Genomic DNA, 17,155 nt, shown 5'->3' on the forward strand with positions numbered 1-17,155 from the left:
CAAGCCAATCTCATCCACGGAGACAAGACACTGTTTTATTACAGCTGCGTGAGTCTGGATGCCGGTAAACAAAGCTGGTGCAGCACACACAGTACTCGCATTACCACTACGTACAAAATCCTGCCGCGCTTGGGCAGGCCCGTATAGGCGATTGGCTATACATTTGCATATTGCATTACCTAACTTATTTGACCATACGCATGCTCTCTGAGGCAGGGTTAGTTAGCGGGCCTGGGTCTTTCCCTTAGGGGCTACGATATTTAGCGCCGTGAGGTCAGCGCAGCTCCAGGGCAAGGCCATGGGCAGGAGGCGCTGACGATCAGTGTAGCGAGGCCAGGCCAAGCGCGCACGGCTCACATCACCGGGACGGGACGCTCTTTGTTCCGCCTTCCCCGAGGCCCTCGACGACGAGCCCCATCATTCCTGCCGGCCCGGGAGGGCCAGCCCGACCCAGCCTCCCCGCGCAGAGCTGCTTAACCCGCAGCCGGACGCAAAACACGAGGCGGGAAGACCCCGCGGCAGCCCCGGTGGCCGCAGCAGCAGCCCTGCCCGCCGGGCGACCTCGCTGACGTCACCGCTCTTCCGAGGCGGTTCTACTTCCGGGTCAGCCCCCGCCCCGGGCAGGCTGGTGGGGGCGGCGGCCCCGGCCATGAGGAGCCGAGTGAGGCGGCGGCGGCCGCGTAGGGCCCTGCCTGGGCGGCGGCGGGGCCCCATGGGCTTGGGGCGCTACTGGCGCTGCCGGGGGTAGGGTGGGGGGAGCCCGTCCCCGCCGCCATGTACACCTTCGTGGTGCGGGACGAGGGCAGCAGCGTGTACGCCGAGGTGAGCCGGCTGCTGCTGGGCAGCGGGCAGTGGCGGCGGCTCCGGAGGGACAACCCGCGCTTCAACCTGATGCTGGGCGAAAGGAACCGGCTCCCCTTCGGCAGGCTGGGTAAGGGTCCCCGTTCTTGCCCCCCGCCCCCCGTGGCCGGCACGGAGCCTCCCCGCGGTGTGGGAGGGAGGCCTCCTGTCACCGGGCCACGGGCCTGTCCCGTGCCGGGCTCCCCGCCGCGGGGACCCGCCCGCTGGCCCGGCCTGCCCCGCCCGCAACAAAGGGCGGGGGCCGGGGGTCCCCCTGCAGCCCCTGCCCGGCGCCCCGGCAGGGTCCTTAGCGGCCACCGGCCTGGCCCAGGGGCTGCTGCCCCCGCTAGGGCTCAGGGGCTCCCTCTCCCAGGACCCCCCTTCCGAGCTCCCACAGCGTGTTGTCACCGCTGCCCCCCCGAAAACACGCACCCCGCCCGGGGATCCCCTCCCTCTTGTGTCGCAGACCCTCAGGGTGCACGCACACCCCCCACACACACAGCAGTGCTTTGGGGGCTGTTTTCACCAGTGCAGGGGGCTTCAGTCACCCCGCCGGGCTGGGGGGAGCGCGGCCGTGCCGGTGGCGTCCCCGCCTGCTGTGGGCAGGGGTCGCGGTGCTGAGCTCCCCTCTCACGGAGGGGCTTCTGCGGTGTGGGGCAGCTGAGGGAACAGGTCTGAGCCTCAGGTCCTCGACCCTGAGTTGAGACTGGGCGGGGGGGGGGGCGGTTGGTGCCTCTGCAGGGGCTTGGTGGGGGTGACAGTGTATCTAGTCCCTGCTTGGCACAGGGTGAGGGTTGTTCCAGAGCCCGTGTGTGTGTAGGGCCAGGCCACCCCCCACATCACCTCTTCCCCGGCTGCCTGAGCCCCTCTGTCACACTGCCAGCACGTGGGGCCCCAGGACCTTCCCTGTGCGGGCCTGTCCCCTGCTTGCATGTGCACTGTGATCCTGGCAGGCAGGGCTGGCACAGCCACCCCCCAGCCCTCCACCCCACCAGGTGGGAAGAAACTCAGGAGCAGGGAGGGACAGTGCCATGAGCTGCCTGCGAGCGGGGAGAGCCAAGGCAGGTACCGGCAGCATGGTAGGGCACAGTGGGGAGCAGATATGCACTGTCATTGTCCATGGCTCAGGGTGAGCTGTTAGGAGCTGTGAGGCTAGCAGGTCTGCATGCATGATGCCAGCTGCTGCACTGGCTCCTGTCACCAGGCCTCTCAGGTTTGGCAGGAGGACTCTGCCGAACCCCATCAGAGCAGTGCGTTTCCCTCCTGTAGTCCCCTATGTCTGTATCTGATGGCTGGCAGGGCCCTCCTGGCCTCCCCCCAGCCTTTGGCCCTGCTTGCTTCCTTCCTGGGGTGATTCTGCTGCACAGCTGTTGGTTGCAGAAACATCGGAGCCCCCTTGCCCCAGAAGCTCCAGGGTAGGGCGGCTTTTGCAGCTGCTTTCTTGCAGTCAAGACCCAGCACTGACCGCTCTTTCTGCTTTGAAAGTCATCAGCTCCAGCAACTCTTCCCTTGTTTCCACGTACGTTTGTGAGTAGAAAGTCCCCCATCACATGGCAATGCCATCTGGTCACCTCCCTGTGTCAGGGTGTTTACAGCAGGCAGGGAAACACTGGTAGAGGCTTAAGCAGTGCAGACGCTCACACACAGTAGCCAGGCACAGCAAGCAGACCTGTGCCTTAATGTGGGCAGCAGGCAGGGCCTGTGAGCATCAGGCTTCATTGCAGAACAAGTACAGTTCTTTGTGAGCAGGCCTGCACAGCACATTCAGCTGTGGTGGGCTCGTGGCCATCTCTTACTAACCCCTTCCATCCTTCGAAGGAGCCCTGGGTTGATGGAAGTGCTTCAGTGAGCTCTTCAGCATGTGTTGCCATGGGATGCCTGGGCCAAGATACATCTATAACCCATGGAGAAGGGATGATGCTATGGCTCTGGCTTCTTTAACTCATCCTCCTACAGCAGGAGCTGATTGCCTGAAATCAGTAGATTCAGACCAAAAATAACATGGTTATTTTGGTACCTCTTCCAAAAAGCTGTATCTTCTCTGGTGCATCTTCCTAAAGCTGTTCTCTTGAGCAACTGTTGCATCAAAGCTGACATGGTTTGGTTTTCATAAAGGGTGTAGTCAGTGCAAGCAGACATTAATTCAGGGAACTGTAGGGATTTGCATTACTTAGGGGCTGAGCTCAGTCATTTGACGTGGGGACTCTCAGCATGTACCCCTGCTTCTGTCCAGCTGCAGGGGCTTCTGTTGCTCTCACTGATAGCCTAATTCTTGGATGATTGTGCCCTTAAGCTGTGTGTGTCTGCATCCGAGGCTGTATCTAATGGAAAAGCAGTTTGTGCTAAGGAGGGGGAGGGAGAGGAAGAAGAGACTGCAGAGGCCTCATGGAGCAGAGGATGCTGGACTGTTCCCTGCCAGCCACGGGAGAATTGCCAGTTTGCTCAGTGCCTTGGCAGCTTTTAACCCTGCTAAGTGCATGATGCAGACCTTACAATATGCCCGAGAATCCGTTCCTCTTTCTGCCCAGTGGTCCCTCCTTGCCAGCCACCAGGCTCCACATTGCAGCCCACTGCTCCATGGAGGAAATCTCAGGAAACCAACACGGATGTGCCTCCCAGCAGGTCAGTTATCCAGCAGCAGTGGTTTCAAAGCAGGTGGTTTCAGCCACTTCCATCCTCCCCCTCCCACCAGCCCCATTCCTCTTGTCATTGGTAACAGGATGGGCTGACCACTGTGCAGCATAGCCACCCAGAGTGGTGGTATCTCCTTCTGGACCTCAGTTCCTCCAGGAGTCAAGCAAAAACTGAGAACAGAAGGAAATTTGATCGTTTTTTACTAATTTATTTCAGTAAATTAGTGCCTGGCAGTGCTGACTATACATGGAAGTGTCTGAAGTTACAGATCTTTTCTGGAAGATGCTTTTCAGCTATCTTACATTTTAAGATCTGTGAACACAAAAGTGATCCAGGTCAGGGCTGTGACTTTGGAGTGGAAATAGATATTCACTCTCTGTGATCTTGCAGCTGCCTCATCTTTAAGGTAATGTTTGCCCCAAGCCCTTTTTCCCAGGCAAACCCCAAGGAGGATAACTAAAACCCTGAATCCTTTTTCAGGGTATAAATCACTCCCACAAGCATTTTCTTTGAAAAGAGGAGATGGAGATGGAAGTAACTGCCATGCTTGGGGGATCACCCTGGTCCTAGGTCATTTAAAACCAGAGCAGTTTTTTGGCATGTTTTCCCTGTTGATGCTCTTGTCGGTTGTTGTCACCAGTCACCCAGGTATTGCCCCAGGCATCAGTTGCCTCTTGCACGTCCGTGTTCAGCTGCACTGGTTACGTGAGAGAGGCTGTGTGGCATTGCCTTGATTAGCGTTACCCTTTGGACACCTGCTGCCGTCCTGTCCCCCCTAGAGAGCTTCCAGCTGAGCACAAGCATTCATATAGTGTGAGAAGGTGAAGGAGTACAGGCTGTGGTGTGAAGTCTAGTGTTGATGAGGAGATACCCATCTATTTGGCATTTGTGAGGCCACAGCTGGATACTGGGACCAGTTTGGGACTTCCCATTGCAAGGAAGGCATAGATGCTCTGGAGTGACTCCAGCAGGGGCCATCAGGATAGTCAGGGGGACACAGGATGGCAAGTCAGGCACTGGAACAAGGACCTGTAGAAGCAGTGGAATCTTCATCCTTGAGCTACTCAGACTTTGACCAAACAGGTGTTTAGAGCAGAGACCCCCAGAGGTTCCTTCCCACCCCAGCTATCTGAGGGGGCTTGCTGCAAACTGGCAGAGGGAAGCAAGACTCCCAATCTTCTAATGCTTCCCAGTGTCTTGTGATATTGGGTCCAACAGGGAATCTTGCTGCATGTGACAAAGAAACAAGGCCCTTTCCCAAGCTGTGATCTTTGCAGCATGGTGTGGTTCCCTGCATCCTTCTACTGCATTTAAGAGTAACTGAAATCTTGGCTTTTAAAAACTCCCACCAGCAAATGGAGAATGTTTTTGGGTGGTGCTGCCAGTTCCATGTGAATTAGGAAATTATTATTTTCCTTTGGAAAATGGAAGTATCGGATTCAGACTAGACCTGGTTAAATGCATGCTTTTTCATAATTAAAAGAAAGGAAACCGCAGGAGCCAGCACCAGCTTAGAGCCTGTTTCTATGATGCAGGGCAAGGAAACAGCCGCCTTTCCCTTCCCTACTGCACAGATCCTTTGCACCAAGCAGGTGGTTTGTCTTCATTAAGTGAGGAGTTTGACTGATCTCTTTGTTCCCCCATTTTAGGCCATGAACCTGGACTTGTGCAGCTGGTGAATTACTACAGGGGAGCAGACAAGCTGTGCCGCAAAGCATCTCTGGTGAAGTAAGAAATTCACTGAAATGTTACATGGGATTGGTAGAAATTTTTCTTCTAACTGTTGTTGAGTGTTGAACCTGTTTGGAGGGTATTTCACAGAACAGCTGCCCAGGGAGTGTCCTAGCACATGCTGTCTTCTGACTCCTCTGTTGGTCTGTAAAGCTATCTGAGTGCAGAAAGACCTCTTTGTAACTTCAGGGGAAGTGCTGTTTCCACTGAATTATGTCTGCTTGAAACCATAGAGTGTATTGAATCAGATTAGAGCCAAATCAAAAGAAAAAAATAACGTATCTGCTCTTTTTCCTTGGAGACATTTAATTAAAAACCTATTCCTTTTATTCTGTGTTTCATCCAGAGATGAGACACTAATATGCCTTTAGCTAATCAGATTTGTTGGTCAAACAAATGCTTGGAGACATCTCCAGAAAGAGCTCTGGGACTTATTTCTGCATGACCGGCTGTACCAGGGTCTCCTGGGGAAATGCAGAGGAGCTTTCATTGCAGAATACGCTTGTCCCTGTGCAAACTTTGCGGCCATTAAGGCATCTTCATGTCAGAGCTTTCGGCCTCCTTCAGGCATTTGATTCCACATTGTTCCAAGTGCTGCCTCTTGCTGATGCAGTCCTGCAGACTGTGTGCTGATCCGAGGCCTCTCTCTCCTTCCCCTGCAAAGAACAGAGTTCCAGGTGCTTTCTTTGCAGTGGTGATGGTGTTTGTCAGGAACTAGCAGAGCATTTTTTAAACAAGCACTCACGGTGCTCCCCAGCTGGACTTCTCTGTGGCTTGTGGTCTGGAGGCAGTGCTGAAAAGTCTTCCACACCTGTTTTTTCTCTCCCAGAGCTTGGCTGGCCTTTTCAACTGGGGACTCAACCATAGATCAAGCTGCTTATGAACCCAAGGGACTACAAATGATGTTCCTCGGGGCTCCCAGGGTGTTGCTGACTGGCTGGCATTTCAACAGAGAGGCACAAATGCATGGAGAGAGTCAACAAGTCATGAGCTCTACTTTAGGCCTTAAGCAAAGCACAGAGAGAGCATTCAGAAAGGCAGGCAGCTCCCTTGACTGAAAGAAAACAGGCCTGGCCTCCACCGACAGGAGTTTCCTGGCATCTCTAGACTTTACTGGTGGTAGAGATGTGTCAGGGATCGGAGGCTGCATGATGCAAGGGGGATCCCAGACACCCTGGGACACGAAATGTGGATTGGTGTCCTTGCTTTCTGTGGGTTCCTGGTGGTCTTCATGCACAACTGGGATACCTGAATGGATCTCAGTGGGGATTGGGATCAAGAGCTAAGCAGCACCTTAGGGAACATTGCTGCCCTGGCCTCCCTTTTGCCGGTTGTGATCACAGCATCCTTCCTGCCCTGTTCTGTGTTAGCAAACGCACCTCTTCAGTTCCCTTGTGCAGAGACAATGCAGGGAATGCACCATAAGCTCTAGTTAAGTGGAAACTCCTCCACTGATTGTTTCATGATATCCCCAGTATCTACAAAGTATTTAATGAAAGCAGGCAGGTCTAGTTCAAAGAGCAGTGCTCGGCTGCAGGTTGAGGTTGCCATATCATCTTTAGGGAAGCCCTAATTTCAGGGGTCTAAGGAAAATATAGTAATTTGGCACAGGCTATCTGTAAGCTGTTGTTCATCACCAAACAAAAGAGCACAGTTAATGATTTTTACTTATTAAATGATGTCTGTGCAGGTGGAGGCACTCTGGAGATTAACAGCCTGTCTCTCTTCACCCAGGCTAATCAAGACAAGCCCTGAACTATCGGAGTCCTGCACATGGTTCCCTGAGTCATATGTGATTTACCCAACAAACTTGAAGACCCCCGTGGCTCCAGCACAGAATGGGATTCGCCATCTCATAAACAACACAAGGACAGATGAGCGGGAAGTTTTCTTGGCAGCTTACAACAGGCGGCGGGAAAGCAAAGAAGGCAATGTGTGGATCGCCAAGTCTTCAGCTGGTGCCAAAGGTTCATTCTCCAGCAAAATGAGCCACCTGCTCATTATTCCTTACTCCTTACTTGATCGGTAGAGTCCTGGGGTTTGGCTGAGCCCAGCTGGTATCTAGCCTGTCTGTGAAGGGCTTCACCTACCAAATCCATGCCAGTTAAGCCAGCTTAGGGCTTTTCTTTGTCTGTTTGGCAGCCTGGCAAGCATTATAACATGCACATGCTACCTGGGACATGGATGGCAGTGAAAGGACCTCCAGTTTTCTACACATGCACCTCAAAAACACAGGAAAGTTTGCAGGGAGAAGGCAGCAGGCAAGGGGAATTTGGAGAGCGGGTGATAACAGGGAGCAGAATGGAATGTGTGGGGGAGGGCAGCAGGCAGGACAGCAGGCTTAACGGGCAAGGACCCCAACTCTCAGTGCTGCAGCTAAGCCTGATTTCACCTGGGCAGAAATACTGCTGCTTGTCTTTCAGCCAAACGCAGATGCCTGGTGCCAGTGACCTATCATGGTCACACTGAGAGACTGGCTGAGCAGCCACGAGCTCGGTGCATCAAAATTACGTGCAAGCCTCAGGGGAAGGTACCAGAGCAAAGACAAGCAATGCAGTGCCTGTATGTCCCTTTAATTTGAATAAGGCAATGGAGTGGTAATGTGTCCTTCTTGTGCCAGGGTCATTGCATTGCTTACTCTACAGAAATAATGAGCAGTTAGATGAGACGGCCGGACACAGCTATAGATGTAGTAATTTGGTAGCTATGTGCTGTCTGTCAGTTCAGCGGTGTCATGGGCACGTTATCAGAATGGCCTTGCCATGTGTGCAGGCCCCAGGCAGCAGAGCCCAGCCCGAGGAAGGACCTGGCCTTTCCAAAGGGAACAAGCCAACATGTATTACTCAAATTTGCAGAGTCATCTCTGATGCGGTCTTTCTAAAATCACCAGAGTGTGAAAGCCAGAGATGGCTGTAAGGAGGCTGCATGATAAACTGTCCTTCATTCTGGCTTCCTTCGTTGCTGTGCTCTCTTGGCTGTGTTACCAAGAAGCATCAGAAGGGTATGCTCATCTTCATCAGGGAGGAAGGGGCAGTGAGCCCTTTCATTATGCCAGTGGGGGAATGTGTTTTTGTATGGTCTAACAGTCTGGCAAAGAGTCATTGTGGGCAACTGAAAAGGCCATTGCTTTGGTTTGCTGTCGGTTGGGGAGTTTTAGACTCTCCATCCTTTATTCAAGTGTGATCCCACCTTTTCTGCATTAAAGCAGGGTAAACTTTCATATTTATCAGTGTGCTGAAGAACATAAGCTGGGAATTAAGGTGGAAAGAGCCTCATGTTAATCTTCTAGAGGGAAGTTTTCAATGTCTAGGGATTACTTCTGATGAAGAAGAAACCTTGGTGAAGTTAATTGCCAAGGCAGATCTTGACTCGGGCACAGCCCCTAACTCAGGACAGGTCTAGTGGAAGTGTGGTTGTCCATCAGTAAAAGGGAAATTAAAGGTTTAGGATGTCCTAACTTAAAAGTTGAGAGACTTTTCAACTGTAGCTAGAGGTTTTGATGTTTCCTTTGAGAGGAGGGACAGCTGCCCCACATAAGCTGCTTTGCTGCCTCACTGGGTTGCTGACTAGGTGCACAGTTAGGCTGACCTCTCCCTTGATTCACTGTCTAGTGCTGGACAGGTGCCTGCTGATCTTCCCAAGGCAGGGGCTTTACTGACTTACAGAGATGTTGTTTCCCTCCTTCCCCTAGCGCACAGCCTGCAGTTGTACCAATGCAAGTTTGTGCCTGCTCTGCTGTGATCAGGGGACTAAAAAAATCTCCCCCTTTGCATAAAACATGGGTGAGAGATAATTTGAAGGACTTCCTTTTGGTAGAGAACGCAAGGACAGGTAGGGGGTCAGTAGGGCTGGGAAGCTGTGACTCCTGTATGCAGAGCAGGGAGCAGTGAAAGCACCTGCAGGGCTGTACTGACATTGACCTTCAGGAATCACAGCTCAGAGCATTTTCCATGGGATGATCCTGTCAAATCTTGTGCTCCAAACCTGCGTTCTCCCCACACTGCTCCCTTGAAAAGTGTTTCTTTTCACTATTTCCTCCAAAACGCTCAGCACAAAGTTAAGACTAAGTCATCAGCTTTAGTCCAAAAAGTCAACTGAATGCCTGAGGACTGGACATCATGCCAGAGAAGTGTTAGATAATTTTAGCTGAGCTGGTTTATCCCTCATGTGGCACCATGCCATCCCTTTATCAAATCCTAGAAGGGATCTGTTCCCTCTTCATTGCTCTGCAACAGCAGTTTCATATCTGGACTCTTGCAGGAAATGGACAGTGACAGCTTCAGCCAAAATGTGGCAGTATTTAAATGGCACATGTAATTTCTTTAATGAAAAGCTTCCACAGCAGGGGAAAATACTATGTGGATGAGCATTTTGAGATAGTTCTTTTCCTAATTCAGCAATGATTTTAATAGTGATTTAAATCAGCTTGATGAGCAAGGCAACACTGCAGAAGTGTGACTGCCTCTGGCAGCCCGAGAAGCCAGGCAGGGGCAGAAAGTCTGAGTCTAGGACAAAAACCCAAAAACCTTCCTAAAAAAAAACCAACCCAAAAACCTGCCAAAGCCCCTGTTCTCCAAACTGCTGAAAAACAGGGGAAAACAAAACAAAATTCAACAAAACAAAATTCAACAAGTGTTGTTGCTACCCACACCCCTGGTAAGGCCAGGTGAAAAAATTGCTGGAAAAGAAAGAAGATTCCCCCAAACCAAGCAGTTGCCTCACTGCTTGCCAAAGTCCCCGTCTGCTGTTGCACCTAGGCAGGCACTCCCCTGCAGACGAGCCCCAGGCAGGCCATGCCATCTCAGTACACTTGGTTCCCGTTTCTGTTAGCTCTGGTTACTGGGGAGCCAGATGCCCCATGCCATGCTAACAGGGAGATCCATCTGCGATTAACTGCTTGATATTCAGCAAGCATGACATCACTTGGGTGCCAACCAGCCCTGGGGACATGGGTACTTGCATGTCATGTGGCTTTTTGGGCAAATGAGCCATGGTTCACTTGGGCCCTGAAAAACTTCCAGCAAAGGTAGGAGGATCCTCTACCTAATTTTGTCTTCGTTTTTCTGTGCTAGGGGAAGGGATCCTGATTTCTTCAGAGGCTGCAGAGCTCCTGGACTTCATTGATGAGCAGGGACAAGTGCATGTGATTCAGAAATACCTGGAGAGGCCTCTGCTTTTAGAGCCAGGGCATCGCAAGTTTGACATCAGGTAACCTTTTCTGCTTTTGTAATAACCATTTTTCGTTTTCATGCTGTTTCTTTTTAAGTTACTGAGACTAGTGTTTGTTTTCTCGCTCCCCAGGAGCTGGGTTCTTGTGGATCATCAATATAATATCTACCTCTACAGAGAGGGTGTCCTGCGGACCTCTTCCGAACCATATAACAGTGCTAATTTCCAGGATAAAACCTGCCACTTGACCAATCACTGCATTCAGAAGGAATATTCCAAAAACTACGGGCGGTATGAGGAAGGGAATGAAATGTTCTTCGAGGAGTTCAACCAGTATCTGATGGATGCCCTGAACACAACGCTTGAGAATAGCATCTTACTGCAAATCAAACACATAATAAGGTAGTCAGCTGCCTGTTGTATAGGGGAACTTAACCTTTCAGCGACTGGGAATGTGTATGAGCACAGCTGGGGAAGCACAGACCCAACAAGGGAGGGTTTCAGTTGTGTAGATTAAGAAAAAGCCATAAACAAATGTTTTTGAGCAATGTGATTGCTCAATGAAAAGGGACCTCCTTAGGTGCTGTTCTTTCAAGGGTACGTGTCAGTGTGTCTGCATTTTGTCAGCTGTGGCTGAAGAGGGATGGAGTGAGATCACTTGGTAAGGGAAGAGGGTGGGTCAAAAGACAGGGCTGGGAGAGGCTGAGATTAAAAAATGTGTAAGGTGTAAGAGGGGAAGGGAAGCTGGACTCAAGTCTGCAGGATCTCGCTGCTTCCCCCCACATCAGCAAGCAGCAGCACATCTCATTGGCATAGGTCATCTTAGTCCACGTAGAGCCAGCTATCTCTTGGGCACAGAACGTGCCTGGAGAGAGATCTGGGAGGTCATGGTCCTGCAGAGAATCCAGGTCTTGATAAAGTGATCCTTTACGGTGGAATTTACTTTGCAAGTACCCCATTGCTGTTATTTACACCAAAAGACATGGCACAATCTTTGAGGGACTCAGAGGCAAATGAGCCGTCAGTGGCAGTTCCTTGGGGACCTGGTGCAGCCCTTTGTGGCTCTGCCTTCTGCTCCAGGTTCAAATTGAGCATCATGTTTTTCAACTTGCCTAGTGAGGTAGTGAGGGTAGATGCTACTACTCAGCTCTTTAGGAGTTAACTCAGGTGTGTCCCCACATGTGTTTTGATGATTGCACGATGGACCTGGTCACCATGATGTGTGTTGGTTTAGTTTGTGATTTGAGGCAGTCCCAGGGCACCAGGGGACCCCTCCACTCAACTGTGCTATACACGTGCCCTCAGAAGCTGCAGTGTGGCAGGTGTGTCTGCAGGGCTTTTAATCTTGGGTTTCTGTTTTACCTTCACAGAAGCTGCCTTATGTGTATAGAGCCTGCAATCAGCACAAAGCATCTTCACTACCAGAGCTTCCAGCTCTTTGGCTTTGACTTCATGGTGGATGAGGAGCTGAAGGTCTGGCTGATAGAAGTTAATGGGGCCCCAGCATGTGCCCAGTGAGTAATCAGTTTCTGTAGTACCCTTGTGATGCCACCATTCATTGCTTCACCAAAAATATGGCTGGGACCTAGCTCCCAGTGAAAAAGGTGGAAGAAAGTGAAAGGCAGAGGAGTTTTCCAGGCTAACCCATACCAGGCACTGCTCTAAGTGCCAGCTGAATGAAGTTTGTTGCTCCTGTCACTGTATTTGGTATCCCCCATCTTCTTTCCCATGTGAGATGGGGTGCTAACCTCAGGTTTTGGACAAATGGGTTTGAATATAACTTGGGTCATTGTTACCAATGCTGTTGAGTTGAAGTTATGTTGCTGAATTAACACTCTGGGGGACAGGTGGTTTCTCAGACTCTATTGTGAAGCCACTGGTGGCTGGTCGTTAGCTGAACACATGATGAGTAGCATTAAGTGCAGCAGCTGAAAGTGAGTGAATTTGCAGGCAGCAGGACCCCAGAGCACACTGGATGCTGCAGACATTGGATCAAAGCATCCACCAGTCACAGGAAGGCTGGGTCAGCCCAACAGCTGTGGCCATGAGCATCTCTGCATAGGCACAGCTGGAGGTGCTGTATTATGTGATTGAAACAACTGCGGGAGACTGGAAATCTTTGCTAAATGGGCATCTGTATCGTACACAGGCCCAGCCAAACAGAACAGGCTGTACATCACTACATTAGAATTTGATTAGACATAGATTAGATATCAATTAGATTACATCACCGCTAACAGTAGACAAAAAATTCAGGTCAAACTTAACAGAGAGCCTGTTCAGCAGCCTTTTCAGAGCTAGGGCTGAGTGAGCTTTATGTGTGCAGGATGCCCTATTCACCATGTGCACCATGGTGCAATACTGCATTGCACCTCCTTGTGTTGCTGTATGGATAGAATTTGGTTGTTGCTGGGTAGATTTGGGTTGCAGCAATGCCCCGTTTGCTTTGTGCCTCCATGGGCACTTGGAAGCCATCAAAAGCAGCTGAGGTAGGGTTTTGGCTATTTATGTCTTCTCCTCCTCAGGATTATGTGAATTTGAAGCACCCAAATCACACAGTTCCCATTTAAGAGACAAAAATTGGCTGTTGAAAGCAGTAATGTTCCCAGGAGCTGAAAAAGCATCTTACTGTCATGTAGCCCCAAAGACATAGAGTGAAAGACATTGTTAATCCTAGTAAAGACAGCTCTGGTGCTAAAAATGTCCCAGATGCCAGCATGTTCAGGGAGATTACACATGTATTTCCTTCAGCAGAAAGTGAAGCTATTGTTAACTCATTTCTCAAACACCTTGTCTTTCTCCTCCCTAATGCTGCTCTGCCTGAGCCATGCCATGGTGAAACACATCCCACGTTTCTGAAGGGTCCTGTGAAGTCTCTGTGCCTGGTCACAAGCTGATGTGCGCAGCTGCAGCGCAGTGCAGCATTTCATCAAACCATGAATGCATCAGAGCAGTGCCTATGGGGCACATCCCCATGTGAATGGGGTCTGATGTGATAAATCACGACTCCCTGAGCTGGAAGGCTGGTACAGGGGGTACTCAGCTGTTGGCTACCCCCATGCATCTTGTGGTGACTCAGGTCTGAGGCCTGAGGATGTGGAGACTCTGCCCAGGAGCCTGTTCTGACAGTAAACTTAGATAATGGGTTCTGTGGTCCTGTCTGGCAGAGAGCAATGCTGGAGATTCAGTTCTTTGAAAAGAAGACAGCTGCTGGGGTAGGCAGGGAGGAGGCAGAAGAGATGTCACCCTCCTGTTTGCTGCCCTGGAGCTACCCGTAATGGGAGCAGGATCTTGTAGATCTTGCTAGGAAGAACGCATGTTTATGTAAAAATTGGTCGGGGCTCTGCTGGTTTGTCCTGCCTGGGCATCTGATTATCTCCCTCTCGTCTCTTAGGAAGCTGTATGCAGAGCTCTGCCAAGGAATTGTGGATGTAGCCATCTCTAGCGTTTTCCCCCTCAACGACACAGGGCAGAAGACAAGCCAGACATCATCGATCTTTATCAAGCTGTGATGACGACAGGAACACGTCTGCTGTGCATAGGAGAGACTGCACCCATTGGGTCAGCACAGCACAGTGGCTTATCTCAGTATCATGCCAAAAAGTGACAGAGGCAGGCTTCTTATTTTCTGGGAAATCATGGGGAAAAACAACAGAACAGGCATCCACACAGAGCTGTGATGAGCCAGAGCTGCTCAGATAGCTCTGCCTGCATTCACCAAAATCCACTTCAGAAACAGCTCATGTGACTTTGATACCTGAAGCAAATCTCTCTGGGAGAACAAAAAAATAATAACCTTAAAATGAAACCCCAACAGGGATACTATAATACTGTATTAGCTCCTCCTTTTCTATAGAGATAACATTGGGTTTTTTAAGGGAATTGAGCAAAGAGAACAATGATCTGGGACATCATGGCTGGGAAGTTGCCCTCCTCCTGCTGTGTTTCTTCTTTCCTCACCTACTGCATCATTAGTGCCTTAGCTCAGCTCCAAATAGGTGACTCCTTTCCTTTGTTCCTGCTTTGTTACATAGAAAGGAGCAAGCTCTCCTGCACCGCAGGATGCCTAAAACCAGGAGCACCCAAGAATTCAGTTTCCTTAGGTCATTTTCCAAGCTGGTTGGCTGAACAGCCCAGGCAGCAGCTGGCAAAAGGGTGCTGAATGCAGATGGTGAATTAACCCATACAAGGAAGGCAATTTTGTTTATTTACAGTTATCCCTTTTCCTAATGAGATCTGAATCAGTATCCATCCCAGTCTGATGCAGTTGGATTCTGTTTAAAAGAGGTAGAGACACCCCTTTTGGGGCTCACCGGCAGGCTGTAGGTTTTCTAGCATCACTTCTGTGCTCAAAGTGTTTCAGATAGCAGAAACCCGATCTCAGCTTCCTCCGAGACACTTCAGTGAATTTACGCTCTGCATTTGAGGCTTTAATCTGAAATCTTTCAACCCAAATAATGTTTATCCTGTTTGATCCAACCAATTTTATTCTCCTACATGTGACAAATACTGCTATTTTTTGCCCTGAACACAGTCCACAGCTCAGTCCCAGCAAGGGGAAAGGTGGGTGAGGTTTTGTAGACCAGGGGAGAGAGTCCTTGTGTATAGGCTTGCCACACAGCTGGGAAGGCAGATGTTTTGCATGGGAGGGGAGGTTAAATTCCTTGTGGTCCCTGAATTTCAGAGCTAATGTGTACTTTGAAATATAATTAAATCCCTGGCATGCTGACCACCCTGTGAAGGGTTATCTGAATTTTCAGTGTGCATCCAGCACATCTCTCCTAAGCTAGAACTCTTTGCAGAGCACGGTGGCACTTGTAACAGCAGCAAGTTTTGTGAGGGGTGTTCAGGGCTGTGTCTGCTGCCTCTGGCAGGGAGGGATGGTTGACACCAAAATAAACTGGTTCCTGTTACCCAAAATAAACAAACAAGAAGAGACTGTGGAGTTTACAAGCTTGTGGCTGCCTGTGTGTAATGGGAAGTGAACCAAGCAATGGAATTTCTGCCTCTCTCAGAAGATCCTAGCGCTTTGGTGTACTTATCTCTGCTCACAATGGAGATTTCAGAGGTCTATGCCAGTAGGTGATCCTAGCACCTTTCTGTAGGCAGGACTGAAGCACTCAGGCCTCCTTGGAGTGATGCATTTTGATCTGATCATGCCATCATGGGATGGACATCCATTGCAACATGCTGTGAATCCACAAGCGGCACCATTTCACACAGGGCCATTGAAATCCAGGAGAGAACAGAGTGCTTAGCAAAACCCTGTGGAAGCATCACGGAGAGGGCACATCAGAGCGCCACACAAGCCCCTCAAAGTTGTCTGTGCCGCAAAGCGCAGCATGGATCTGCATCTGCAGGGGGTGTGGCAGACGCAGGGTACACTGGTGCACACTGAGAAGTGACGGGGAGCAGGAGCTATGTGAAACTGGGGCTGCAGCTTTGTTCCCCTGCTCTGCAGGTGCCAGCGGGTGGCTTCGCTTCCAGCGAGATCCCCAGTGCCAGGTCTGTCTTTGGATTTGGGCCTTGTGGGTGTTCAGAAGAGGGACCGTGAATTTGTGAGACAGGAAATGCTGGGTGATAAGCTGGGGAAAGGTTGTTGGGGAAGGAAGGACTGGTTGGGTTTTTCAACTTTATGATAGCAGATAGGTGTCAAAATTTCACAACAGGCCAGGTAAAGTGTAGGGGTAATGCTACAAGGTAAAATGTAGGCTGTAATGGTTGTTACTCAACTTGCAAAGTTCACCACATCTCCACTGACATTTTCATGTGAGCTTAAAAATTACATCTTTTTGCCCAGCAAAGGGAAGACCTGATAGCAAGTGCTGTGGTCCAGGATGTGCCTGAGGTGACAGAGGAGACACTGAGCTCTCACAAGCTCTAGGACAAACAAGAGCAGAGCAGAGATGGCAGAAAATTTTCCCCATCATAATGAAATGAGAAACGCTCATTTTCTGGAGTGCCAGACCCATCCTTTTCCCCTCAAAAGGGAAACTGAAAAACCACATCACTCCCTTACTGCACAGTAACATGAGATTCCTGCCAACATAGTGCGATAAGGGCAAGAAAGCTGCCTGGACCCAAGCAGAAGCAGCGGCCCCCCTGGAGCAGCTGGCACACCCGGGAGGAGCAGTGACTCGTGAACTGCTGCCTAACTCCAAGGCCTTTTCTTCCCCCTTTTTCACCCCCACGTCAGCAGCTGGCTGGTTTTGCTGCTCAGCTGAATGCTTCAGCTTGATGGTAGAGCCACGACCACAGGTGATGCAGCTATTTCATACCCTGCCTTTTCAGCTGGGCTTGGGGGAGGTAGTGATTCAGGGATGCTTTAATCATTGACTTGTTTGCTGATTTTTTCAGAAATAAGCAACAGCCTCAGGAGGAAAACAGCAGCTATTGCGTATATTTACCACTTGCTCTCAAAGTGCTCCCCAAGTAAAGCGCAGGAGGTAGATGACAAAGGATGGGGAGCACAGTGCCTAAGGTCTTGCCCAAAATATTAGCTACGAGGTGGAGCAGAGGATGCGTCTGGCAGAGGCCTGAGCACTGCAGCTGTGGGAGCACTTTGCAAGTGATGCTCACAAGCCCTTGTGAGACTTTTGTTTCTTTTTTTAGGAATACACAACAATATTTTCTAGCATCTGTCAGCTAAAAGGTCAATAGAAAAGGTCTTGCTCTGTTTCCTGAGCTTTTGCAAAGGATGGTGCTGGGTTTCCAGAAGACACCTATCACACTGCAGAATGTTGCTAGGCTTAGTTGTGTCACTTCACGTCAGCCATGAAGG

At 50.5% G+C, this 17,155-nt stretch overlaps 1 protein-coding gene across 1 annotated transcript; it reads left to right on the plus strand.

Annotated features, from left to right (window-relative positions):
* The first annotated feature begins 592 nt into the window (after positions 1 to 592).
* Positions 593 to 15,313, plus strand: TTL (tubulin tyrosine ligase). The gene is made up of 7 exons (XM_055725874.1): positions 593 to 931; positions 5,124 to 5,202; positions 6,940 to 7,172; positions 10,278 to 10,413; positions 10,507 to 10,776; positions 11,745 to 11,888; positions 13,769 to 15,313. Exons 1-7 carry the CDS (start codon positions 775 to 777, stop codon positions 13,884 to 13,886), a joined length of 1,137 nt encoding a protein of 378 aa, XP_055581849.1. The 5' UTR covers positions 593 to 774; the 3' UTR covers positions 13,887 to 15,313.
* Positions 15,314 to 17,155: the final 1,842 nt, after the last annotated feature.

Source organism: Falco cherrug, chromosome 13 (assembly GCF_023634085.1).
Source record: "Falco cherrug isolate bFalChe1 chromosome 13, bFalChe1.pri, whole genome shotgun sequence".
NCBI classification, from domain to species: Eukaryota; Metazoa; Chordata; class Aves; order Falconiformes; family Falconidae; genus Falco; species Falco cherrug.

What these genes read in the sequence shown, in the direction of transcription:
- TTL (XM_055725874.1), top strand. Translation starts at nt 775, where the DNA reads ATGTACACCTTCGTGGTGCGGGACGAGGGCAGCAGCGTGTACGCCGAG. An exon ending in GTCTTCAGCTGGTGCCAAAG is followed by an intron (nt 7,173 to 10,277) that starts GTTCATTCTCCA and finishes TTTCTGTGCTAG; the next exon opens with GGGAAGGGATCCTGATTTCT. An exon ending in GGGGCCCCAGCATGTGCCCA is followed by an intron (nt 11,889 to 13,768) that starts GTGAGTAATCAG and finishes CTCGTCTCTTAG; the next exon opens with GAAGCTGTATGCAGAGCTCT.